Source organism: Felis catus, chromosome D1, assembly GCF_018350175.1.
Source record: "Felis catus isolate Fca126 chromosome D1, F.catus_Fca126_mat1.0, whole genome shotgun sequence".
Lineage (NCBI taxonomy): Eukaryota > Metazoa > Chordata > Mammalia > Carnivora > Felidae > Felis > Felis catus.
Window position 1 is genome coordinate 100,422,538 of NC_058377.1, and position 26,568 is coordinate 100,449,105.

Consider the following 26,568-nt stretch of genomic DNA (forward strand, 5'->3'; position numbering starts at 1 on the left):
CAGTATGCGATATTTTCTGGAGAATGTTCCACGTGCACTGGAGAAGAATATGTATTGTGCTGCCTTAGAATAGATTGTTCTGAATATATCTGTTAAGTACATCCAGTCCAGTATGTCATTCAAAGGCTTTGTTTCTTTGTTGATTTTCCACTCAAATGATCTGTCGTTTGTTGTAATTTGGGTGTTGAAGTCCCCTACTATTATCGTATTATTGTCAATTATTTCCTTTATGTTTGTGATTCACTGATTTGTAAATTTGTGGTATCAAAACTTGGGGACATAAATGTTTACAATTGTTAAATCTCCTTGACAGATAGACACCTTAATTATGATCTAATGCCCTTCTTCATCTCTTATTACACTCTTTATTTTAAAATCTAGATTTTCTGATATAAGACTGGCTACTCCAGCTTTCCTTTGGCAACCATTAGCATGATAGATAGTTCTCTATCTCCTAACTTTCAATCTGAAGGTGTCTTAAGTCTAAAATTAATATCTTGTAATCAGCATATAGATGGATCTTGTTTTTTTTTTTATCCATTCTTTTACCCTATGTCTTTGATTGCAGCATTTAGACCATTGACATTTATAGTGAGTACTGAACGATATGAACTTATTGCCATTGTGTTGTCTGTGGAGTTGGAGTTTCTGGTGGTATTGTCTGGTCCTTTCTAGTCTTTGTTGATTTTGATCTTTTTTGTTTTGTTTTGTCTTTTCTCCTCTCAGAGAGTTCCCCTTAAAATTTCTTGCAGGGCTGGTTTAGTGTTCACTAACTCCATCAGTTTTGTTGGTCTGGGAAACTTTTTATCTCTCCTTCTGTTTTCAATGACAACCTTGCTGGGTAATGAATTCTTGGCTGCATATTTTCTGATTCAACATGTTGAACGTATTTTGCCACTTTTTTCTTGCCTGCCAAGTTTCTGCAGATAGGTGTGCTGCAAACCTGATCTGTCTTCCCTTGTAGGTTAAGGACTTTTTTTTTTTCCCTTACTGCTTTCATGGTTCTTTCCTTGCGTGAGTATTTTGTGAACCTGACTATGATATGCCTTTTTGATGCCCGGTTTTTGTTGAATCTAATGGGTGTTTTCTGGGATTCATGGATTTTGAGGTCTACTTTTCCACTATTATTTGCTCACATGACCCTTCTACCCCTTTTCCCTCTCTTTGCCTTCTGGGACCCATATGATTTGGATATTATTCCTTTTTAATGAGTCACTGAGTTCTCTCATTCTTATATCGTGCTCTTTTGCTTTAGTTTTCCTCTTTTTTTTCTGCTTCATTATTCTCTATAATTTTGTCCTCTGTATCATGAATTTGCTGCTCTGCTTCATCCATCCTTGCCACCATAGCACCATTCGAGATTGAATGTCAGTAATAGCATTTTTAATTTCACCTGACTGGAGTTTACTTCTTTTATTGCCACAAACGGGATTCTTCATGTTTTTTGTTTTTTGTTTTACCCTGGGTAGTATTCTTACAATTGTGATTCTAAATTCGTGTTCTGTCATCTTGCTTGTAACTGTGTTGATTAAGTCCCTGGTTGCCATGTCTTCCTTTTCTTTCTTTTGGGGTGAATTCCTTCATTTAATCATTTTGAAGGAAGAAAAAGAATTAACAAAATAAAGTAAATAAATAAAAATTAAAAAATTAAAATCAACACAAAAAGAATCAAATGAAGGATGCTAGTCACAGGTGTGTTCTGGATGTTTGTTGAAAGGAGTTTAATAGAATAGAGAAAAAAAGGAAAGAAAAATAGTGAAAAAAAGGCAAACAGTTGAAAATTTAAAATAATGAATACAATAACATAGAATAAAAAGAAATGAGGAAAGTGAAATAGATTTAAAAGTTTACAAAAACGTGAAAAATACAGTAGAAAAAAACTGAAGAAAAATCTTTTCATAAAAATCGGAATAAGTATCATTTTTTTCTCTTTCTGTCTTCACGAAAAAGAAAAGAAAAGAAAATTAAATATAGAGAACAAACAGATGGGAGCTGGAGGGGTTGTGAGTTGGTGGCTGAATAAATGGCAAAGAACCTTGAGGAAGACACTTGTTGGGATGAACACTGGATGTGAGATGTAGGGGATGAATCACTGGATTCTACGCCTGAAATTCTTAGTGAACTATATGCTGACTAACTTGCATGTAAATTAAAAAATATAATGTGGTACATACAATTCAGTCATAGCATTAAAATGAATGAAATCTTACCATTTGCAACAACATGGATGGACTTAGAGTGTCCAGAAGCTAAATAACTCAGACAGAGGAAGTCAAATAGCACATGATTTCACTCCTATGTGGAATTTAAGAAATAAGGCAACTGAACAAAGAAAGAAAAAAGAAACACCCCAGACTCTACAATACAGAGTAGAAAATGCTGGTTGCCAAAGGGAGGTGGGTAGCTGGGTGAACTAGTAAAGGAGATCAAGAGGAGAGAAGATACTCCAGAGGTAGCCAGTCTGTGACGCTTGTGATGAGCACTGAGTAATGTGTAGAATTGCTCAATAACAAAAGTGCATTTCATTGTTAAGTATAACTTGAATTGATTTAAAAATTTAAAAATATTTAAAAATGTCTTAATTTCCATATTCTTTCTCTTCTCTCTTTACCTACTGACTCAACTGACTTCAAAATATTTAGAATTTTTAATGAGTAGGTTTCATTGTAATTATATATTTTATGAGTCTCATTAAGATTTATTGTATTGTATCTAAGAGTGCCATTTTCTAGAATGAGAAAGAGGGGTAAGTTTAGAAACTTGCTTAAAGTGACAGAGACACACATAGTGAAGCTAGAATTCAATTATATCACCTGTGGTTTAACCTGTACATGGGCTCTGAGTTTTGTGGGGTTAGAAAATATTTGGCTTAAAGAGCAGAGCATTTGGGAACTTTCAGTGATCTATACCTGCTTGCTTTTTCCATAGGGCAGGGACAGGACTGGAGCACTTGGTAACTGAAGTGAGAGGTGTCCCTTAGGACAGACTGGAGGGGGAGAAGTGCTCTGAGGACATAATCTGCCCACTGACAGTCTTGTTGAGAATCCTTGGCACTGTGGTTTGCTGTGGTCAAGGATTGACTGAGTTTATCCCTTGGGGTTGGGTGGGAAGGGCAGAGTCCTTGTCCCTTCAAAGGCTCAGCATTTGTGAATGTCTATGAAATCTCTATAAATATCAGATGGAAGAGGAAGAAATGTTAATTCATGTGCTGTTCCAGGAGTTTTTTTTGGGGGGGTGGGGGTTACAGAGCTGCTTTTAGAGATGTTCCTATCATAGAATAATGGGGATGTTTCCTTTTTATTCTCGTAAGTTTTAAGAATAGAAGTGAGAAATTTTATGCTGATATTACAGCCCTAACTCAGGCCTCCTAGGAAAGACTGGCTATCTGTGGAGTATCTCCTCTCCCCACAGACCTTGCACTGGAAAGCTGAGTAAATCTATTGGATGTACGGTTTACATGTTGCACACTTACTGCACATGATTCATCTTCAAAGTAAATCTGAATTGCGAGAGCAAATCGAGGAGCTCTCTATTGGATCTCATCTCCTTTTCAAGCAATAAGGTAAGTTTTCAAACCCAAGTAAACTATATTCTTTTCCTTGCATCCTATGCAGGACTGGGTTTTAGGGCAGTTGCCATGATATAATTCTGTCTCCTGAGAAGCTTGAAGCTCCGGGAACATATTTGTCTTAGTGATGAGAGGATCTGAATGTGTCAGGGCTCCCAGATTTCGCTGGTCTCTGCTTGATGTGTCATGGTCTCAGGAGCAAATTTTTAAGAATATAATTTGTTGTCAAATAAAAATATGGAATGCTTCACGAATTTGCATGTGATCCTTGCGCAGGGGCATGCTATCTTCTCTGTGCGTTTCAATTTTAGGAATTGTGCTCTGAAAGCCAGCACACTCTGGACCAATTCCTTGGAAAGGGGTGTTTATATTCGAGGGGGCAGAGGTATAGTACCGTATACATGTGGGTTTCTTTTTCTTTTAATTGATTAAATAAGCATCTGACCCTCAATTTATTCATTTACTTATTTACGTATTTAATTTAAATGTTTGTTTATATTTTTGAGAGAGAGAGGAGAGAGAGAGAAAGAGATAATGAGTGTGGGAGAGAGGGAGAGAGAGAGAATCCTAAGCAGGCTGTCATTGCAGAGCCCAATGCTGGGCTTGATCCCATAAACCCCAAGATCATGACTTGAGCTTAAACCAAGAGTCTGACACATACCTGACTGAGCCACCCAGGCACCCCCTATACTTTTGAATTTCTTATGTATAAGGCTTAATGTTAGGAAAAAAGGATTGGATTGTATACTGACTGTACACTGTCATTATGCATTGGCACTGTTGATAACACGATTCTATTATATACTTATTGTTCTGCCAGTCGTGATACTAAAGTTGTCTGTCCAGACCCACTGTCACCCCTGCTTGCAGCTAAGAATTATATTCTCTTTCTGCTGTTGGGGTAAGGGGTATATATGGAGTGGAGGAATGAGAAGCAAACTCTCTCGTGAAATCCAAGACAAGTACTCTTTATCCTTAACAAGATTCTTTGCTCAACCTTACACCGTGGGCTTAAATGATAAATGTGAACATAAATAAATATAAACATAAATAAACAGAAACATAAATATGAATATAAATTCTGCTCTCTTTTTTAATCCCTCTACAATTTGCATCCATTTGAGAGTCAGGATACATACTGGGCATGGCAGTGCTTTTCTTCTCTACTGGTTCATGGTTTCTGATTTATGCCGGCTCCACCCAAATGAAAGGAGTCTGATGTTTTGCTTGGCAGGGCTGGTGAGGTGTGGACTGTTTGAGAAGGAGAGATTTCCATGGAGCACAAAGGTTTGAGTTCTGGTACTGGTTGCTTTTTGGATGCTCTCTGCTAAGCTGTTTCCCAGCCTAGTCTGAAGTGCACCGAATAGAACAATGTGAAATTCCCTTATGAGATTTAAAAATCAAATGAACAAAGAAATTAGAGGAAGAAAAAAGAAAGAAGGCTATAGTCAAGGGTTGCATGATCCAATAAATACACACACACACACATACACACACACACACACACACACACACACACACACACACATTTTAACAGTTGAAGGCCATTAGCGAGAAAGTTGTTTGGGAAAACCTGGAAGGCTCTGGTGAGGAGATGAACAGGGTACTCTGGACACAGGAAGCAATGGAAAGTGGAAGTTTATCAGACGAAGGTCATTTAGCTACTAAGAAATGTTGAAAATGTAGGGACTGAGATAGTAAGGACATATTCAGGAGGGACAGCAAGTGTCAGGCATGGCTGGAACACACACGAGCAGAAGCCCTGGGAGGAAAGGTGGTAAGCAAGACTATGGCACAGCGTTTGAGGACTTTGAAAGTCATGGTGAGTATTTCAGCCTTTGCACTTGAAAACCACAGTAACCCTTTAATCATAAGTTATGATTCATCATATTTTTAGAACGCCCAGTTTCCCTTTTCAAGTTGTAGCTAGGAGGTAAAACGAGGGAGAGGATAGAGTGAGGAGACGACGGAATTTCTGAAATTGTGTCCTTTCTTTCTGTATAGAAACATAGAGGGCCCACTTAAAGAACTGTAGGATTGACCATTTGCAATACTGACGTTCATGAGATACCAGTCCGATTTTGTACTATGTATGAGCTAATAATGCTCACAGTGAAAACTCACGTAGTTATCTCCCTTTACATGTTATTTTTCTTCAACAAAATGGTGTAAGACATTTTATTTAGAATTTGATGAGTATTAGACACTGTGTGAAAGGAGTTTTTATGCCCCATGTTTTGAGAATCTAAACTGATCCTGTTTTTAGATCAGTGAAAATACTCTGTATGATATTACGATGATGGATGTCTGTTACTAATATTTACTGAAACCATAATGTACCAACCCAAGAGTGAACCTTGGGGTAAACGTTGGACTCTGGGTGATGAGGATGTGTCACGGTAGGCTCATCAGTTCTGGGAAATGTGCCATTCTGGCAGGCGATGTTGGTAATGGCAGGGGTGATATTTGGGTGGCGGCTCGGGACCATATGGGGAATCTCTGTACCTGTGTCTTGGTGTTGCTGTGAATGTAGCACTGCTCTAAAAAAATTAAGTCTTAGCAACACAAAGAAACTAAAAAGCAACAACAACCAAAAGATTGTATCAAAGCTGAAAGGAGGCGTGTGATTTTGCTGCCTCCTCCCCGCCCCCCACAGAGACAGCTGAGAGGGAGCCCATCTGCTCCTCTTCTGAGAGGGGAAGGGACAGGTCTGGAGTCACCACTGAATCATACTTGGGATGCCTGCTGGGCCAGTCTTCGTTCTGCTGGGGCCACAGTGGATCCACCGGTATGCTGCCCATTGAGTTTCTAAGTGCAGGGAATTCAAAGATGGATGTCTTCAGGGCAACCCTGACATCTTGAAGGGAGCAGGCACCTCATTCCAGATAAGCCCAAATCCAACTGGACTGTGTTTAGAAAACTAGATGAATAAATTTTGATAAACAGCTGAATGATTTTGTCCTTCTGTGCTGAATAAATCTTAATAAAATCAACTCTCATATCTTGTATATCTCCAAATCTCATACTTGACTGCAAAAATATGTTCAAATTTCATAACGTGGCTTCCATGGCCTTTGGCAGAGACGAAACCTGGTTTTTCCAAGTTATTCTACTATGACACTAGAATCAGTCTAAACCAGAGGTTTCATATTGATCTTCTCTATTTGTCCCATCATCCCCATTAAAACTTTGGTTGGTTTCTCTCATGTCAAATGCTCTCACCCCTCTGATTTTTGTATCTTTGGATCACAAACTCTTTACAACCAAGGTTATATTTTATTTTCACTCTCATGTCATCATGGTTCACATAGAGAAGCTGTTTGCATTTTGTATTTGTTTTTTACTATTTTTATTTATTTATTTTTAACATTTATTCATTTTTGACAGACAAAGAGAGACAGAGTGTGAGTAGGGAAGAGGCAGAGAGAGACGAGACACAGAATTTGAGGCAGGCTCTATCTAGGCTCCAAGCTGTCAGCACAGAGCCGGATGTGGGGCTGGAACTCACGGACTGCAAGATCATGACCTGAGCCAAAGTCAGTTGCTCAACCGACTGAGCCACCCAGGCACCCCTGTTTTTTAGTATTTGTTAAGGATATTTGGAGTTGCCATTCCCAGCTTCTGATCACCATGAACAAATTAGCAGGAACCACAGTGACAAGATGATTTCAGCTACTCGGGGAAGGAAATATGTGTGAAAAACAGTTGTGCAGATGATATGGGTAAATGAACAGGTAGATTAATATCCTGGTAATTTTAATAATCATAATGGAATGTTGATACTAGTAATCATAATGAAAGAGCCATTCCAATCACAGTTACTAAATACCTGAATCTCTTCTGTGTCGTACATACTGAATTATTTAGCCTTCACAGAAACCCTAAAAAGTAGATTATTTTAATCTTCATGTCTACAGAGGAAGAAAAAGTAGCACAGAGTTATGTAGGGACTTGTGAAATATGGCACCATACTGCGTAGTGAGTGGGGTATGAATCCTGGCTGTGTGGCTTCAGCCTGGATGCTCTGTCATTGTGCTAACCTACCTCTCTGTTCTGCTTTAGGGGATTTGCATCTTAGGCAACCTGGTTTAGAACTTGAATTTCTTCAATCAAATCTATAGTTCATCTCTTAACATAATCTTGAGTTTCTCACTGACCCATCTATCCTTTAGGAATTTTTACTCTTCTCTTTGCAGATGGTTTCTATTCTTCTCATACCAATCACATAGTCCCTTACATAATTAATGCTTTCATCTATGCATATCTTAAAACTCAAAAATCATTAAGAACAGGTGAGTATTTTGCCCAATCTTCGCAATAAGTCCAGATAATTGTGATTTGATATTTAAAATCAAAGATAATTATGGAATTCTGAGAGAAGGGAACAGGCAGTACAATTTTAAAATGTTTTGAAACAAACACCAAATTAGAATGGGGGAATGGACAGCTTGTAATAAAAGAAAAGGAAAAAAGTCATAGAAAAGGGAAAAAGTAAAATCATAATAGGGAAAGTAGCAGAGGCGGGGACTTACATAGTTCTCGCTTATTATAAGCTGGATCTTTTTCTCATTTTATCTACAGTGTAACCATGGTTATGTGTAAAGTAGTTTTCCCCAGCTAGTAAAGAGTGGAGCTGGGATTTGAACCCAAGACATCTGACTACAGCAACTGTGTTCTTGACCAAGAAATGTAGTTAGTTATTTTCTTGATGAACAGCCATCCCAGATAAAATATCAACATTGCAAAATATGAACTGACCAAAGATAAAAAATTTCATAAAAGCAGTATTTTCATTAAAAATGTAGTAACAATGTAAAATGTGGTTGGTGATAAAAATGTATGTGCATATAACAAAATACAATTGTTTTCTACCAACCAAATGAGAGAATAAGATCGTGTCATAAAATAACCTTTCTTGTTTGTTTGCATGTTCATCAGCTTTTTTGCAAAATCATCAACCTTGAAATATTGACCATATATGTATATAGTAAAAGGATGTAGAGATACACACATTTGTAAATATACTTAGAGAATGTTTCCTAAAAGACATTTCTAAAAGAAAACCAAAAGTAGTTATTTCTGGAGAGTAGGAGTATAAATTCAATAATTTGGAGACAGTTTTAAATATTCTTTTATTCTTCTGTGTCTTTTGAATAACGAATGATAGACATGAATTATTTCATCATAAAATATAGTTAATAAATGGACACAAAATGTTGAGAAACATTTTTAATAATTATCAACAGCATGATGATCTCTAGCATTTGGGACAACAACATCATACTCGGGAAATTACTTTAGGTTGTTATTTATGTGACTCAAAATTGGAAACTATATAAATAACTCAAAGAACAAATGGTCAAAGAGATGCCACTTACAAAACTTTATACAATGTTGTGTAATTAAATTAACAGTTAAACTAATGATAAATATAATGACATGGGAGGAAGTGTTATAATAATTCAAGTCAAAATCAGGACGCAAAATGATATTATATGGTGATTTCAGTGACAAACTCAACATGTTATGAACAAAAACTTGAAATAGAACAATCATAACATAGTATGTTGGAATTATGGGATACTATTCGGTTGAAATTTTTAGAAGTATCCTGGTGACTTCAGGGTAAAATGAACATCTCTGAGTAACAACAGGCATCATTTAGATTATAGGCATCATTAGGAATTTTATAGCATGTTGAATTTACAGGCAGAGATGCTCAATATTCTGAGTTTAGTCTCACAGTAGAGTCAAGAAGGTAAATAGTTTTCCTCAATTATGTCAACTTCAAAGGTGTCCCGACATTTGTTATATAATGGCGTCAGTAAAACTGACATTGAACAAGGGAGGTTAAGTAAAAGATTGTCAAAACAGATTTTTATAAAGCATATTTCATCCAACATACTGATGGAGTCAGAGATAAAGGGGTTAGGGGCCCAAAAATGAGTGAACTGAACAGAGAATACTTTCTTCCAGAGGGATTTTCCAACAATTTAATTATAGTGGAATAGTGTTTTCCAGATTTCAAAGCACATAGATAAAAAAATGCATAACACATGAGATATATGTGTGTATCTGTGTGCATATACAATCTTTTAATTCTTAAGGAAACTCAGGATCAGCTAAGGCAAATATTTGCACTCCATTTTTCATATGAAAGCTAAATTATGAGACAGTTAAGTCACTTGCCCAAGGACAGTTCAAGTTCTGCAGTTTTCAGTCTTGGTAGGAATCATAATTTTTTAAGGACATTTCATTTTACCTCCCCAAATGCAAAGGCTTTGTTGACCCAAGGCAGTTAGCTTCTGAATCGACAGATAGATCTGGGAGAGGCTTGGGCATCTGCTGATTTACCAAGAGTCAAAGAGGATTGAAGGCAGTCAGAGGTAACATAACATGAAGCAAAAACAAGGCATTCAGAGTTCAGCCCACCGATCTTCCCGAGCTGTCACTTCTTTTCTTCTCTTTGCAGATTCAGCCCTTGTCCTCAACTGCACCTTACTTTCAGCCAGTAGAATTGCGATGAATAGCAGTGTGACTGAATTCATTCTCCTTGGGTTGACTCAGGATGCAGGAAAGCAGAAGGCAGTATTTGGTGTCTTCTTGATTCTTTACCTTTCGACACTGTCGGGGAACTTTCTCATTGTAGTGACTATTAAAATAAGCAAGACCCTTGGGAGTCCCATGTACTTCTTCCTGTTCTATCTGTCTTTTGCTGACGCCTGCTTCTCTACAACCACAGCCCCCAGATTGATTGTGGATGCCCTTGCTCAGAAGAAGACCATTTCCTACAATGAGTGCATGACTCAGGTCTTTGCAGCCCATTTCTTTGGGTGCATGGAAATCTTGGTGCTCATCCTCATGGCTTTTGATCGCTATGTAGCTATTTGTAAGCCATTGCAATACACAACCATCATGAACCGGCACGTGTGCAGTGTTTTGGTGATTCTAGCCTGGGTGGGATCTTGTATCCACTCTTCAGCACAAATTTTCCTGGCTTTGAGATTGCCTTTCTGTGGCCCCAACGTGATTGACCACTATTTCTGTGACTTGCAGCCCTTGTTGAAACTTGCCTGTATGGACACTTATGTGACAAATTTGCTAGTTGTTTCCAACAGTGGGGCCATATGCACGGTGAGTTTCATAATCCCGCTTACCTCCTATGTTGTCATCTTGTACTCTCTGCGTAACCACAGTGCTGAAGGAAGGCGAAAAGCCCTTTCCACCTGCACCTCCCACTTTATTGTGGTTGTCTTATTTTTTGGTCCATGCATATTCATATACACACGCCCACCAACCACATTTCCAATAGACAAGACAGTGGCTGTGTTTTATACAATTGGGACACCCTTGCTCAACCCTCTGATCTATACCCTGAGGAATATGGAAGTGAAAAAAGCCATGAAGAAATTATGGTGTAGCAAAGTATGACTTCTCTTGATACAGGATATTTAGGGATTCTAATGTATATTTCCTTTTTTTTTTCTAATGTTTATTTCCTTAAGAGATTGGTTTTCCTTCATGGACAGGAAAGATGAAATATTCTCATTGGGGGAAAGTCCATTAAGGAATTTTAATATCACTAATATTTTATATATTTAATTGAATTATCATAAATAAGTATGAATGAATATACATCCTTAATTCTGAGAGAATTGCATTAGAATAGGATAACTTAAAGTCTGTAACCATTTTGAACCACCTTGCTGGCCCTTAGTTGAATTCTATTCACCTATGGCCATATTTGCATGATAATTTCACCTCCTGTGCAATTTGTCTTCAGAAAGAAATGCACTGACTAGTGACAAAATGATTGTGTAGTGTGTGTATGTGTGTGCACACACTAATTCTTTACAGATTTTATTCTCGTCCTTAAGAACTTGGACATAGAGCTAATCCATATGGAACTGGAACTTAGAAATAAAGGTAGTGGTCTTGACTACCTGGGACTTAGCGATGATGTTCTGAGAAATTCTGTGGTGGAATCTGTGCCTGAGCCTGACTCACTGGGACGTCTACATGGATGGACCCTCAAACTCCCAGAAAAGCTGGAAACCTCAGTGAAAACCTGGACTGTCACTGGAAAAAACTCTCAACATTTGGTGAATGGTGGGAGAAGGAGAGTTTTACACTTGGCAGTGATGGGCGGTATCTGCCAGTCAGCTGCTTTATTGGCAGGGTCCTTCCCCTTCATGTTCACAGAGAAGGGGCAATGTGGGTGTTTGGCAGCAGAAATATGCAGAAGGATGAGGGGTAGAAGGAGGGCTGGAGAGCTATGTACACTGTAGAGACAGAAAAGGTGAATGGAAAGTGGTAAGGTTAAGAAAATATGTTTATTAGTGCTCAGAAGCTGTGGGAATTCTCTTCTCATGCTTAGATCATAGAGATCCCAGATTCCCTTAGATTTTAGATAAGGTCTCAGTTGGGAGGGGTGGGAGAAGTGGTCAGGGGACAGAAAGGTCTTACTTGACCTGGTACCTTAACAAACTGGCTCACTGTCTTTGCTTCTGAAAAATCTTGAAATCCTTTTATTTGCCTTCCTTTTGGGGGATTTTTGTAGGCTGTCTAATTTTAGTATCCTTGATGTGGGAAGAAGGTTTCTATTTCTTATGATAACTGATGACTCCTTGTTAGCCCTCAGAAAGCCAGTGGTTACCTTCCAAATTCTGTACCCTTCCCAATGAACTCTTTTCGGCTGGTCCCTAGAAGATCTCCTTACAGCTTCTCTGTGGCATCTATCTAGTTGTAAGATACTTCTGTTGACCATTTCCTTTGGTTTGGAAATAGGCATAAGGTGATTTAGATACAGAGTTCACATCCATTGTGTCTACTCAACATTTCAATTTTAACTCCTTGCTACATGAGAAAGGTTACATTATAAATAATTTCTGTGAACACTGGACCCCAAGATAATTTATTTTCATTTAGAAAGTGATTGTACATTACTCTGAAATGGGAAATATTTACTTCTTTTCACATAAAAGCTAAAATTTTAAGAATAAAAATTTGTATAATATAACCTTATCTGTAGTTGAGAAAGACTTCAAGTGAACTGGGTGGAGATTGACCTTGGGAAGGAGTAATGAGGAAAGGCGAAAGGGAGTCACTCCAAGTATAGGAACAAGAGAAAGGAAAGGAAGACAGAAAATAAGTCTTTTCATTGGTCATAAGGAAAAATGACTTCATCAAAGTTTCAAGATGCCTCTTATAAAATCCTTCTGTGATTTCAGTGACGAGGAGAGATGTGTCTGTTCTCTCCTCTCTACATTTAGGTTGGAATCCTGTGCAAACAAAATGACCTCAGCATCCGGGACAGAATCATCACTAGGGTTCAACAGAAAATGGGCATAGTTAGTATTGAGGTAATTATAGCATCAGCCACTTCAAATAGCTGGACAACTGAGGAGGGTCTGTAGGAATCTAACAAGTGATAGGTAGTTACAGAGTTCTGTAAGGTATCATAGAGATCTGTCACCCTCGTCCTTTCTTCACCCCATGAATCAGAAGGGGTGGATCAGGTTAGAAGCTAGAATGATAGGGTTTGAACAGTAAAACACAGTTAAGGAATAATGGCAGTGTCCTAGGTCCCCTGAGCTTCTAAGCTGACCCGCAGTACCTAAAAAATTAAAATAAAAATTTCCAGAAGGAAGACAGGATTTTTTAGCTGGGAATTCCAGCAAAAGTGCTGAGAATGCATATTCTATGGGTCAGACACCTCTCCCTGAAACAATCACTGTGGTAAAACAACAAAAAGTTCTCTGTGTTCAGATCCAGGTGAATGGGTGGCTCTATGATCTTCTCTGGGACCTCTCAGGTGTTTGGGGTCGATTAGCTATAGTCTGATCTGATATGATCTTGAATGCGACGGTGGTGCTCTTTCCCCGGTGGCCTGTCGTCCAGCATGCTAATCCGGGGTTGTTCTCATGGCAGAAGTGTCTCAGAGAGGAAATGAAAGTGCACAAACCTCTTGAGGCAGAGGCTCAGAACGGGCGTTCTGTCGGGGTGTCTACCACGTTCTTTCGGTCCAAGTGAGTCACAGGGACTTCCCAGACTCAGAAAGGGAAGGTCTGCAAAGTTACAAGGAAACCAGTGTAGATACAGGGAGGCTAATAACTGTGGGCACAGTGTAATAAATCTGGCCCAAATGCTTACCACGTGCCAGGGAGTTTTCAACGTGTTTTGTAGAATTTAATTGATTTCATCCTTAGCAGTGCCTATAGTATACTCTATGTCTTTGTTCATGCTGGTCCCATTACCTAGAATGTCCTTTACTTTGGCTAACTTGGAAACACCTTACTCACGTTTTCAGGCTCAACTTCAATGTCATCTCTTCCAGGAAGCTTTTCGTGGCTCAGCCAAAGGCTCTTTATTTACACTCCGTTAGTACTTGTGTAAATTACTTCTCAACATGTTCATCACATTATGTTGAATTTAATTAATTTGTGTACCTTTCCATGGCTTTTACATTTCCTATCTCCAGGGAATTGGCATAGAGGAATTTAGAAGCATAGGGTTAAACTGGGCTTTAAACTAGGCTTAGAAATTTATCTGGAACAATTCACTTAATCTCTTTGTATCTCAGGTAGCTCATTTGCCAAATGGGAGCACAACGGTAGTGAATGTATAGATTTGTGGCAAAGATGAGACGAGTTAACATTGATAAAGTGCTCAGGGAAGTGCCCGCGATATGATAAATGCACAATACCCTTCATTATTATTGCTTATATTTGCATGATCACAATACACATAATCAGTAATGTTTCAATAAACTGAAATATTTTTAAAACTCTTCAAGGAACTTAAAAAGCAGATGTCGTCTTTCCGAAACAATCAAGATGATGTTCTGAAAAATATTGCTTAGAGAAATTAGTTGAAAGGGTTCAAACATGGGACTGAGCAGGATATATATTTAGTGCTTCACTGACAAGTTACACCAGGGAGAGTTACGTCACTCACAGGAAAAGTTTCCTTTCTTCTCTCATTTCCCAGCTTCCTTTCAGTTGGGTACAAGTGATTTTATCTGCCTGGCCCCTGTGGATTACTACAGCTTTGTGATATATTTGCTCTTGGTTCTTCTCCCCCTTTCCCCCTCCCCGTCCCCTCAAATCTTTGACCATTCTCACATATATATTCAACCGCATGGAGTTTAGAATCAGTTTGTCAGTTTCCATGAATATCATCTCCAGAGATTTTGATTAGGAGCTCACTCAATGTGTCAATTAATTGGGAAAAGTTAACAACTTTCAAATGTGAGTTTCTCCTATCATGAATCGTAGAACTCACCTTACTCAGTTGTCATATGTCTTTTTGTGAAGACGTTTAGTCTGCTTTTTGTAGTTTTTGTTACATCTCTTAGTTTGATGATGAAGACCATTTATTTTATTTTTTAAACTTGTTTATTATGCTTACATTTGGAAGTAATATTGTGCTTATTTTTGACCAAGATTTTTAATAAACACTATAATATGTCTGTTGATTGTGTTGGTTTTGCTAAGTAGATGAACACATCACCCAGCAATGACTTCTGTTGCTTCATTTTCGGTTCTGATTGCCTTATTTCCTTTTTACTGTTACTTCATTGGCTGACACAGAATTTCCAAAGTGACAGCCAATGGACTGGAATTCACCTGAAAGTTTGTAAATTTCTTTGATCCCAAATTGTTGTTTAGAATAAGATTTTACCAATCTTTAAAAAAATCAGCCATCAACATATTCAAATCATTAAAAGTTATATGAAATATGGATGCCTGGGGCGCCTGGGTAGCTCAGTCGGTTAAGCATCCGACTTCAGCTCAGGTCATGATCTCGCGGTCCGTGAGTTCGAGCCCCACGTCGGGCTCTGGGCTGACAGCTCAGAGCCTGGAGCCTGTTTCAGATTCTGTGTCTCCCTCTCTCTCTGACCCTCCCCCGTTCATGCTCTGTCTCTCCCTGTCTCAAAAATAAATAAACATTAAAAAAAAAAGAAATATGGATGCCTGATTTGTCTTAAAAATCTGAGTGTGGGGCAAATTTGGATATATGCTCCCCATAGGGTGACAACAGAGCAGAGCTTAGTTTGGGCAGACTCTAATAGGGGACAGGATTTGCTCCCTTTTGGTAGGGAACAAATGTTTTACATTTCTTCTTAAACATCTTTGCACAATTTGACTTTACTCAATTTTTAAAATCTTCCTGGTGTCTGTAGGTATATGAGGTTGAGAACTTGGCATTAAGACTCTTAGTAAAATATATAATAATAGCAGTTATAGAAGATGGCCTTATTTCTGAATTTAATGGATTACTCTTCTAATTAACCGGGACATTTTCTTTAGGCTTCTGGAACACACCCTTTCATCAAGTTAAAGAGATTCATTTTCCTTTTAGTTGGTTGTGCTTCAATTATAATTCAGTTTAAAAATTGACATCTCAGAAATAGCCCCTTTTGCTTTTAACTTTATTATTAGAGTTATATAAATATAACTTTATTATTAGAATATCCTGGTACCAGAAATCAGTAAACTAAAGATTGTATCGGAAAGCAGAATATGTAAAAAATTTCCAGACCTTATGTGCTAAAATGTATTTAATGAGAAATAGAGGCATGCTGTGACCTGAGAACTTATTTAATCATCTATAAAAAAGATGTGAACAAACTGGCAGGTAACCCTAAATTATAAGTTGGCACAGTCACAAAAAGCTCTCAACAATAGAATAAGAAACATGAAACTAAAGCCAGCATCGCACTGTTTCTTTGATTTATGTTTATCAAGGTATCAAATCTCACACATCACAAAATATGAAGTCTTGGACCTCATTCCGAGGACGTTCCTAGTGTTTATATTATGCGACTCTAATAAAATAAAGATTATCCTAAGCTTTTTCAAAGACCCAAGCCATCACATTGTTGTGGATTTTTCTTCTGTATTGATACATGGAAAAAAATGAAAAACTACAAAACTAGGAGGAGTACTTTACTGTGAAATAAAGATATTTCTAAATGTTTATTTATTTTGAGAGAGAGAGACAGAGAGAGAGCAAGCAGGGGAGGGGCAGAGGGAGAGAGAGAGAGAGACAGAGAGAGAGAGAGAGAGAGAGAGAGAGAGAGAGAGAGAGAGAATTCCAAGCAGGCTCCCCACTGCCATCATGGAGCTGGAGGTGGGACTCAGACCCACGAACCATGAGATCATGAGCTGAGCTGAAATCAAGAGTCAGATGCTTAACCGACTGAGCTACCCAGCGCCCCTACTATGAAGTATTTTTAAATGGTACTGTAAAATTCCTTCTACAATCAAAACTGAAAGAACAAATAGAAACTAGCTGCAAAAGCTTTTTACACTTTGCCTCCAACTCCCCTATAGCACAAAAGTTAAAGTCATTCAGCCTTCCTGGAGAATTTCTGGCTCGAGGTTATTTCTTTTCTTTTTTTTTTTTTTAATATGAAATGTATTGACAAATTGGACCCAGCAATAGCACTGCTAGGAATTTATCCAAGGGATACAGGAGTACTGATGCATAGGGCCACTTGTACCCCAATGTTCATAGCAGCACTCTCAACAATAGCCAAATGATGGAAAGAGCCTAAATGTCCATCAACGGATGAATCGAGGTTATTTCTAAGAAACCAAAACAACATTCGTGCTCTTTGCGGTTATAGGGAGCGTTAGCTGTCTCCACACGACATAATCTGACCCCTGTGTACATTTCTCACCTTGCTTCTTGCCACTCTACGTGGACCACTATGTTCCTTGAAAATACCATGATAGTCCTGTTTTAGAGTCTCCCTTTCTAGAATCTTCATCGCACTCATCCTCACGTGCCGTTTCCTTCTGATCATTGCTGTCATTTATTGGTGTTCTCATCATTAAAAGTATTAAAGTTATTAAAAGTATTAATATATTTCATCACTTTTCCTCAACAATCAGCTGAAATGCTATGGGCTAATAGAATCCTTCTCTTCCTACCCAATATGAAGGACCCTCCACAAAATAACCAGAGCCTTCCATTTCCACCGACTCTGTTCTAATGATCACTCCCTGCCTTTTGTTTGTTTGTTTTTAATTACTTATTGATTATCTCCTTGTTCCCCCCAACTATCTGAACTTGGCTGTTTGGGCAGGGGAGTGGGGAAAGCTCCTCCATTCTATAATCATTCAACAGACATTTATTGAAAACCTAACAGATGCCAGGCATAAATAAAACGAAAGTCCTTCCCACAAGATGTCCAGTACAGAGAAAGCTGGCAAGTAGCCAAAGTCAAATGACGTTTATGTCAAAGCAATTATACTGTTGATCATTTTTACTAAGAAAATATGGAAGATGTCGGCGTAGGGATTACGGTAGGAGTGGACGAATCTTTAACAGAGGTGTGAGGGGGGAGGCTCTATGAGGTGATAGTGCTTCATCTCTTAGTTTGAAGCTGTAAATTAGGGGGAAACAGCCACCTGAAGAGGAGGAGGGCTTGCTCTCAGAGAGAAGCAAAAACTTGAAGAGCTGTGGGGGCAGGTGAAAAAGTCCCACAACTGCTGACGGACAGTGAAGGAGGAGGTGAGGCACTCCAGATGTGGACTTAGAGGCAGTAGAAAGATTAAGTGGAGAATTTTACCACAAGGCAGGATGCTTCTAAAGGCAATGGGAAGCCAAGGAGGGTCGAAATCAGTAGCAGATCATAAACCTTTAACAAATCCATGGTCCTTAAATCCTAAATCATAAAGAACTTTATATTGTTAAGAAATCCCTCTGGCCGCTAGTGGAGAATGGACAGTTTATTTCTCACACGTGTCTGAAAGAATTCCTCTTTATGGGAGACATGATGCTCTTAGCATGACACGCACCTGCCAACAAAAGCCCCCCCCTTTCCCCCACAGTTTCCCCATGGCAGTTTTCACCTCTGCGTTCCTCAGGGTGTAGATCAGGGGGTTTAACATGGGCGTGATGATGGAATCAGACACGGCCATTGCCTTGTCTATGGGGTAAGTGGCCACAGGCCGCACGTACAGGAAAATGCAGGGCACGAAGAACAAGACGACCACAGTGAGGTGGGAGCCACAGGTCGACAGGGCTTTGCGCCGCCCCGCAGAGCTGCAAGACTTCAGGGAGCAGAGGATGACCACGTAGGAGGCCACGAGGATAAGGAAGATGGTCACACACATCACCCCACTGTTGAGGATGACTAAGAGACCCAGGGCATGGGTGTCCATGCAGGCGAGTTTCAGCAATGGGAACAAATCACATATGAAGTGATCGATGACATTGGGACCACAGAAGGGTATTTGATACATGAAGAGAAGCTGTATCGCTGCGTGGATAAACCCCCCCACGCAGGCGCCTCCCAGCAGCAGGCGGCACACCCGAGGGTTCATGATGCTCGGGTAGTGCAGGGGCTTACAGATGGCCACGTAGCGGTCATAGGCCATCACGACGAGAAGGATGACCCCCACACCACCAAAGAAATGCTCCGCAAAGAGCTGGGCCATGCAGCCTTCAAATGAGATGGTAGTTCTCTCGGAGAAGGAGTCCACGATCATCTTGGGGGCAATGACAGAACAGTAGGTGGCGTCCATGAGGGACAAGGAAGTGAGAAAAAAATACATAGGTGATCTCAGGCTCTGACTTGTGATCACGGTTACCACCATGAGTAGGTTCCCCAAAACCGTGGACACGTACAGGATTAGAAACACAGCAGAGAGCGTTTTCCGCAGCTCTGGGTTCTCTGTGATGCCCAAAAGAATGAATTCAGTCGCATTGTTTGGATTCTCCATTTATTGGGTGCTTATATGAGCTCCAGCTGGGAGCTGGAAAACCTAAAAATGCAACATATGATTTATAATTAGTGATTGTTGGCCTCATGTCTTTCCAGGACCTCAGGGACCTTATTATTTGTTTGTATTCATTTATTCACTATCCAAGCATTTGGATCTTAACAACATGCTAAATGAAGAGTTGAAAAGATAGATACTTCATTCATGCCAGCCTCTCCCATGACATTTGTCCTCTTTCTTTATTTAAATGGTTCTTCCATGTGATATAGTTTTCCTCTTCCTTTTCCTCCCTTTCTTCTTATTAATAGCCACATTTTTTGAGTGCTTATCTTACCCCAGGTACTAGAATAACCCTATGATGTTTTTTTTGTTTGTTTGTTTTGTTTTTTGTTTTTTGTTTTGTTTTTTGTGTGTTTTTTTTGTTGTTGTTGTTTTTTGGTTTTTTTTTTTTTTTTTTTTTTTTTTTTTTTTTTTTTTTTTACAGATGATGGAGCAGACCCTCATAGAGTTTAAGAGACTTAGCCAAGGTTGCACAGCTCGTAAGTGGTGAAGCCAGAACATGGGCCATATTTTTCTGACTCCAATATCAGTGCCCTCAAATATCAATATTGCTTCCTGAGTAATTATTCTGTGAGTTTATCATTTGCTAATCAGTGTGCTAATTACAGTGCAATATATTATCCTGTTTTATCTTCAAAACAATCTGAAGTGGGTTATGCTTCCAATGCTCTTTTCCAGATGTTGTGACAGTTCCATTGTAATTCTGTAATTTACCCATCAGTATTAAATGCTCAAAATATACCTAAAAGTTGTGGTTGTATAATACCTGGGTAATATACCTAAACTGAGTAAGATTATACACAGTGATAGTTGATGGGGGGTGGGAGGGAGGGGAGGGTGGGTGATGGGTATTGAGGAGGGCACCTTTTGGGGTGAGCACTGGGTGTTGTATGGAAGCCAATTTGACAATAAATTTCATATTAAAAAAAAATAAACAGTGATGGTCCAGCAGATCCAGGTCACAACAGACTGACTCAATCCTGAACCAGCCCTAAGTCATTCCTTTTGGTTTCCTCTGTTCCCAAAATGGAGCAAAGTTTCTCCGGAACATAAATGGCAACAAATCGGCAATTCTGCTCTCCTTTTAAAGAAATGTAACACATCTTGGGAAGTTAAATCTCTTACAAGAGGTAAATCTCTTACTGGAATTTTGATGGCACAGCTCAAGTTACTAACTTCTATGTTCCACTACTTCTTAAGAGAACAGATGATACGGTGTTTCAAGAAAGTTACTGCTGCAACCCAGAAGAAAAGCTGCAGTGAAGACGTGCCTTGTATATTACTGGGAACTGCTTTTTAAAAAAATTCCTTTACTTTGAGAAAGAAAGAAAGAGAGAGAGAATGGGCATGAGAGGAGGAGAGGCAGAGAGAGAGAGAGAGAGAGAGAGAGAGAGAGAGAGGGAGAGAGAGAGAGAGAGAAGAGAAGAGAGAGAGAGAATCCCAAGCAGGCTCCACACGGGGCTAGATCTCACAATGGTGAGATCATAACCTGAGGCGAAATTCAGAGTTGGACGTTTAACCCACTGAACCATCCAGGCACCCCACTCCTGGGACTTTTTAAGCAGAGGATGGCTGCTATACCTTAGGAATTTTCGAGAGTATAGCTTCAACTGATGCGTAGAGTATACTACTGTATGAAAGCTGAGAAGTTCCTTACACAGTTCAGCAACCCCACCCCACCCCACCCCGTGCACAAAATGCAGAGCGCCCACAGGTGACCGTGGCAGTGCCATTTATTCACATTGCTTAACCTCCTCCTCTCCCTTCTGACTCAGGAACTGAGATCTTTCTTGAAAGGATGCTTGTGAATTACAAGCAACACTGACTCCAGAGTCAGGGAATGAAACGTGAGTTTTACTCCATGTTGTGTCACTAATGTGGTCTGCCATTTGGGCATGTTGCTGGCATCTCCCAGCCTCAGTGTCCTCACTTGCAATATAAGGATGGCTCACTAGATGAGTAACAACAAAGGACTCTGTTGCCTTCTCACAAAAGCGCTCATCTCTTAATTGATTGTTTAAGCCCCTGGGTACGTTTTCTTAGAGAGGCGATTTATTTCATGTTAAAAAACAAATTGAGGGGCACCTGGGTGGTTCAGTTGATTGTCAGCCTCTTGATTTCAGCTCAGGTCATGGTCTCGGGGTTCGTGAGTTCGAGCCCCACATCTGGCTCTGTGCTGGTAGCAGAACCTGCCTGAGATTCTCTCTGTCCCTCCCCCCATTCATATTTCTCTCTCTCTCTCTCTCTCTCTCTCTCTCTCTATATATATATATATATATATAATCTCCCTCTCTCAAAATAAATAAATAAACTCTAAAAAATTGGAAAGCCACCACTCTAATATCTAATGTTCCATTTGTCTTATGGCTTGGGACTTGAGTGACTTCATATCCATACAGTATAGAATTGAATTTTTCTTTGTAACATTCAGCCCAACACCAGCACCTTCCCCCTTAACTTATTCAGCTTCATTTCTCCATTCTCCTCATTTTGTTTATTCCACTGTCATCCCATCCACTTCCTGGCAGACTCCTAGCATTTCTTTCCACAGCTGCCTTTCTGTTTGCAGGGAATATGATTGGATCCAGACCCAGCAGACCTGCCACAAAGTCACAGCCAGGCCACTTACTGGCTTAGTGATCTCAGCCTCTGTAAGCCTCAGTTTCTGCAGTAGCACAATCACTAAAACAGAAAGACATACATAACTCACAGAATAATGGACATAAACTCACAGGATGAGAGAGGGGCCAGAGAGAAAGACCTCAGAGGGAAGGAGAAAGGGAAAGAGAGGGAGGGAGAGAGAAGAGAGAGGAGGAAGCTGAATTGGAAAAAAGCCATCAGAGAATCTCTTAGTAATTCTTTCCAGAATGACTATGAGCAGTTTTTAGAAAACTACACATTTTATTTTCCAGTTTTCATTTCTAAATAAACATTCATTCATTTAATGTTGAAAAATTTTCTCAAAAGGAAACCAAAGTAGATTAAGCAAAATAACTTAATCTAATTCAGGTGTGCACTCAAGTTCATAATCAGGGTTCCTTATTCAGAGAATAAGTATTGCTTACCGATAAAGCAAACAAACAGGTATCGAGTGCGAATTACTGACATACTTTAAGAGTAATAGACATGTATGTACGTATTCAATGTAATTAATTCAATTAATGTTATATTCGAAAATAATTTCTAAGCTATAATTCTATGCAACAACTCAAACCTACATATGAAATACTTACACCAAACAATGGAGATGATTCTTAGAGCTTAGATTTTACAGTTGGTCAACAATGGAAAGTGGCATAACTAAAGATTCTAAGGTCACTTAACCTAAGATCTTACCAAACTCAGGATTCTGTCACATGAAGTAAGTTCAGAGAGTCCAAGAACCAGGTGCAATTTTTCTCACTTGGTTTTTCTAACCGTGGAGGCAAAGTCTCTAGGACATAAACAAGGGAAAAGCCATCCACTTATTACATCTTGGCCAAATTTGTAGAACTGGTATTTGTATTGCTTTCAAAGAGAGAGTTAAACAGGAGACTTAAGTAGTTATGATCTTAAGGAGGAAATAACCTTTCTCCAAGGGATTACCAAGGGATTTACATTCTCTCCAATTAAGGACAACTGCTAAAAGATATCCAAGTACAGTGCTTACCAAATCATTCAGGTTTCTTTTTGAACCCTAGTTGATTGTATTCTTAGGTCAACGTAGACAGGGGTCTTGTTCACCTTCTTAGAAGATACATTATGAAATTAATGCTCTCCTTTTGGCAGAGAGGATCTGTTTGGGCAGCTGTGACATACCACAGACCACATCATTCTAGTTTCATCCCCTGAGGCTGATTCTCCACTGATGAAGGTGCTAACCCCCGAGCCAGTGAATTCTCATCCATCTGCTATAACAATGTGGTATTCCCAGGGGACAGGATCATTGCTGGGGTCAGACCGAGCTGCTCCACAGCAGAAGTCGAGGTCAGTCTCAACAACTGAGTCATTTGTTCCTGCACTGTGACCCATAGGGTAGTTATAGGGGAGCCACATGTGTTAGCATCCAACAGAGCCATGGGTTTCATAACAGGCATTTTTTCCCTCCCTTTGGAATAATCTTTGTAAATCTTAAGAAGTTATTCAATGGCAGTTGTTACCCTTGAGCAGTTCCACAACATAAGTGGAAGGCTGAACTTTGGTTCTATAAAAGAATTCCTAACCTATCAAGATTCTCTACTCTGAGACAGTCAAACTGACTTACATTATCTCCTAGGGTCCTACTTTTTCCTGATTTTCTGTTGACAATTTTTAATTTTTGTGTCTCATTCATAATTATTTTGGCACCCTTCCCCCACTGAGTTCGTGGTGACTCCCATTCACTGGTTTTGATAAAACATAAATACTATATCCTGGATTAAATGGTATTTTTCTAGTACTTTTCCAGTGCTGAATGTTGAACTGTTCTTACTTGTATTCCAGCCTCCCAGGCAGGACATTACTATCAAATGACAGAAAGAGGCCAGGGATTTTATTATTATTATTATTCTTATTATTAATTATTTTAAGTGGACTTCACGTTCAGCACAGAACTTAGCATGGGGCTTGAATTCACCACCCTGAGATCAAGACCTGAGCTGATATCAAGAGTCAGATGCTTAAATAACTGAGTCACCCAGGTGCCCAGGAATATTTTATTTTTTTAATGGTTATTTACTTACTTTGAGAGAAAGAGAGAGAAAGCACATGCAAGCTGGGGAGGGGCAGAGAGAGAGAGAGAGAGAGGGAGAAAGAAAGGGAGAGAGAGAATCCCAAGCTGGTTCCAAGTTGTCAGAGCAGAGCCTGATGTGGGGCTTGATCTCACAAACCCTGAGACCATGACCTGAGCTGAAATCAAGTGTCAGATGCTAAACCAACTGAGCCACCCAGGTGCCCATGTATTAGTTTATTCTTACTCCAGTTTCTGCTGCCTCTAATTTGCAGCAACAATTGCAACTTTTGTCTTTTTTTAGTAGTTATGTATTGCATGTAATATATTACACGAATAAGACTTTTTCGAGGCAAATATAATTGCCCAAAATGGAATAAACAAAGTGATCCTTAATACCCAGATTCCCAGCAGTGCGGATGTCACTTTCTAGCAATAACAGATCTTCAGCAGATTCAAAGGGTAAGAGGGGGTTGAGAGACGCATAACGCTTGTGAGAAAGGTATTATGAGAATTGAATATAAAAGATAACCTTCAGAGAATCTTTACATGTTACTCTGTCACGTATGTATTTTACATTTTCATGGAGGGACATTACTGCTGAAAGTTACAGGTGATGAAGTGTGACAATTTTGTCACGATTTTCCAAACAGTAAGTCAAATTATTTTTTAATGAACGAAGGTATAATTGAAGCTGAATTAACAAAAATTATCTACGGGAACTTACGCCGCAAATAATGCTATAGTATAGTACACGGAATATTAAATTGAAGTTTAAACATATGAATTGCAATACTTCATGTGCTACTGATCAGCCGTAGGTCCTTGGGCGTAAAGCAATTATTAATCTTCTCTAAGTCTTATTTGCTCATCTGTTGCTAAGAGCTGAAAGGGATGGTCTCTCAAGTCTCACCTCCCAAATCCCTCAGGAGTATAAGCGATGTGAAGAACCCAGTTTCCATGGAGACACCAAGATGTAGGGAGTATGCAAAACGTGGCTTTTAGCATTCCACCGTATCTTCTAAAGTGTAGGTGGGTGGAAGAGAGGTCAAGGGAGCCCACGCAAGGTGCTAAATATAAGCTTAAAATATGCTCTATAGCGGGTCACAAGAACAAAATCAATTTGCTTTCCAGGTAGGAAGATCTTTAAAGGCTTTATTAATGTGGTAAAGGAAAGAAGAGGCAGAATGGGAATTCCTTGGTAACTGGAATGACGTCCATCCAGGAATAGAGTGACCATTTTATCTGATACTCAATTTTCCAAATTTATTAAGTAACAGAAATTTTAATATGTTTTAAAATGTTCACATGGTTTATAGTAATTTATACATAATGAGATGTTTTGAAGAGATGTCTGAAGTTCTGTGTCTTGGTGACATGTTGAAATCTAGTCTAGATCTGTTCAATTTTAGTTCAATTTGTTTTCACTACATGTGACCAAAGATCTGAATCTACCCAGGTTTTTTTATATTTTATTTCTAGGGGCGCCCGAGTGGCTCAGTTGGTTAAGCGACCCACTGCGGCTCAGGTCATGATCTCGCGGTTTGTGAGTTCGAGCCCCGCGTCGGGCTCCGTGCTGACAGCTCAGAGCCTGGACCCTGCATCAGATTCTGGGTCTCCCTCTCTGCCCCTCCCCTGCTCACGTTCTGTCTCTGTCTCTCAATAACAAATAAACGTTAAAAAAAAGTCTTATATTTTGGTTCTACACAGGTTAGAAATCTATTCTTTCCAAAAATATTTATGGAGTAACTACTATGTGCCAGATCTATTTTAGGTGCTCGAGATAAAACAGTGAACACAACAAAGATTCCTGACCTCATGCGCTTAGATTCTAGTGAGGGAAAGAGAAAAATCAACAATAAACACACGAGCAGATGGTTTGTTTCGTTACAAGTTTACACGTACTGTGGAAAAATACGAAGGGGAGGATGGTAAGGATCATCAGGGCTGGGGGCGGGGGCAGCCTGCAATGGTGCTGTGTTGTGTAGTATTGTATTTTATAGTGTTTATTTTTACTGAAGTATAATTGGCATAGAATATCCTAGTGGTCTCAGGTGCATGTTATAGTGATTTGATATTTTTATACATTATGAAAATGATCCTCATGGTAAGTATAGTTTCATTCTATCACCCTACAAAGTTATTACAACATTACCGACTCTATTTCCTGTGCTGTACATTATATCTCCATGGCTTACAGTCTGCAACTTTAATAGGTGGTCAGAGTAATCTTCAAGGAGGACATCCTATTTGAATAAATACTGGAAGAGGGTGAGGGTATTCACTGAAGAAATAGGTTGGAACATTTGAGGCCAGTGAGATTGGAGCTCAGAGAGTACCAGATGAGGTCAGACGGGGAGTGGTGGGTTCGGATCATGTAGGTCACATTAAGTGACTTTAGTTTTTTTTTTTAACGTTTATTTATGTATTTCGAGAGGGGACGGGGACACAGAGAAAGAGGGAGACAGAGAATCCCAAGCAGGTTCCGCACTGTCAGCACAGAGCCCAATGTGGGC

General features: G+C 39.3%; 2 protein-coding genes and 1 non-coding gene across 3 annotated transcripts; 1 reads left to right on the plus strand and 2 right to left on the minus strand.

Annotated features, from left to right (window-relative positions):
• Positions 1 to 3,799: 3,799 nt before the first annotated feature.
• Positions 3,800 to 3,903, minus strand: LOC111556789. Its single transcript, XR_002736518.1, has one exon. It is a non-coding gene; the product is annotated as a U6 spliceosomal RNA (small nuclear RNA).
• Positions 3,904 to 10,090: 6,187 nt separating this feature from the next.
• On the plus strand, positions 10,091 to 10,999 carry LOC101091653 (olfactory receptor 4C11-like). The gene has a single exon (XM_006937306.3). The coding sequence runs from the start codon at positions 10,091 to 10,093 to the stop codon at positions 10,997 to 10,999; it is 909 nt and encodes a 302-aa protein (XP_006937368.3).
• A 7,343-nt stretch (positions 11,000 to 18,342) lies between these two features.
• Positions 18,343 to 19,456, minus strand: LOC101091898 (olfactory receptor 4C6-like). The gene has a single exon (XM_003993304.4). It carries the CDS (start codon positions 19,303 to 19,305, stop codon positions 18,343 to 18,345), a length of 963 nt encoding a protein of 320 aa, XP_003993353.3. The 5' UTR covers positions 19,306 to 19,456.
• Between the last annotated feature and the right edge of the window lie 7,112 nt (positions 19,457 to 26,568).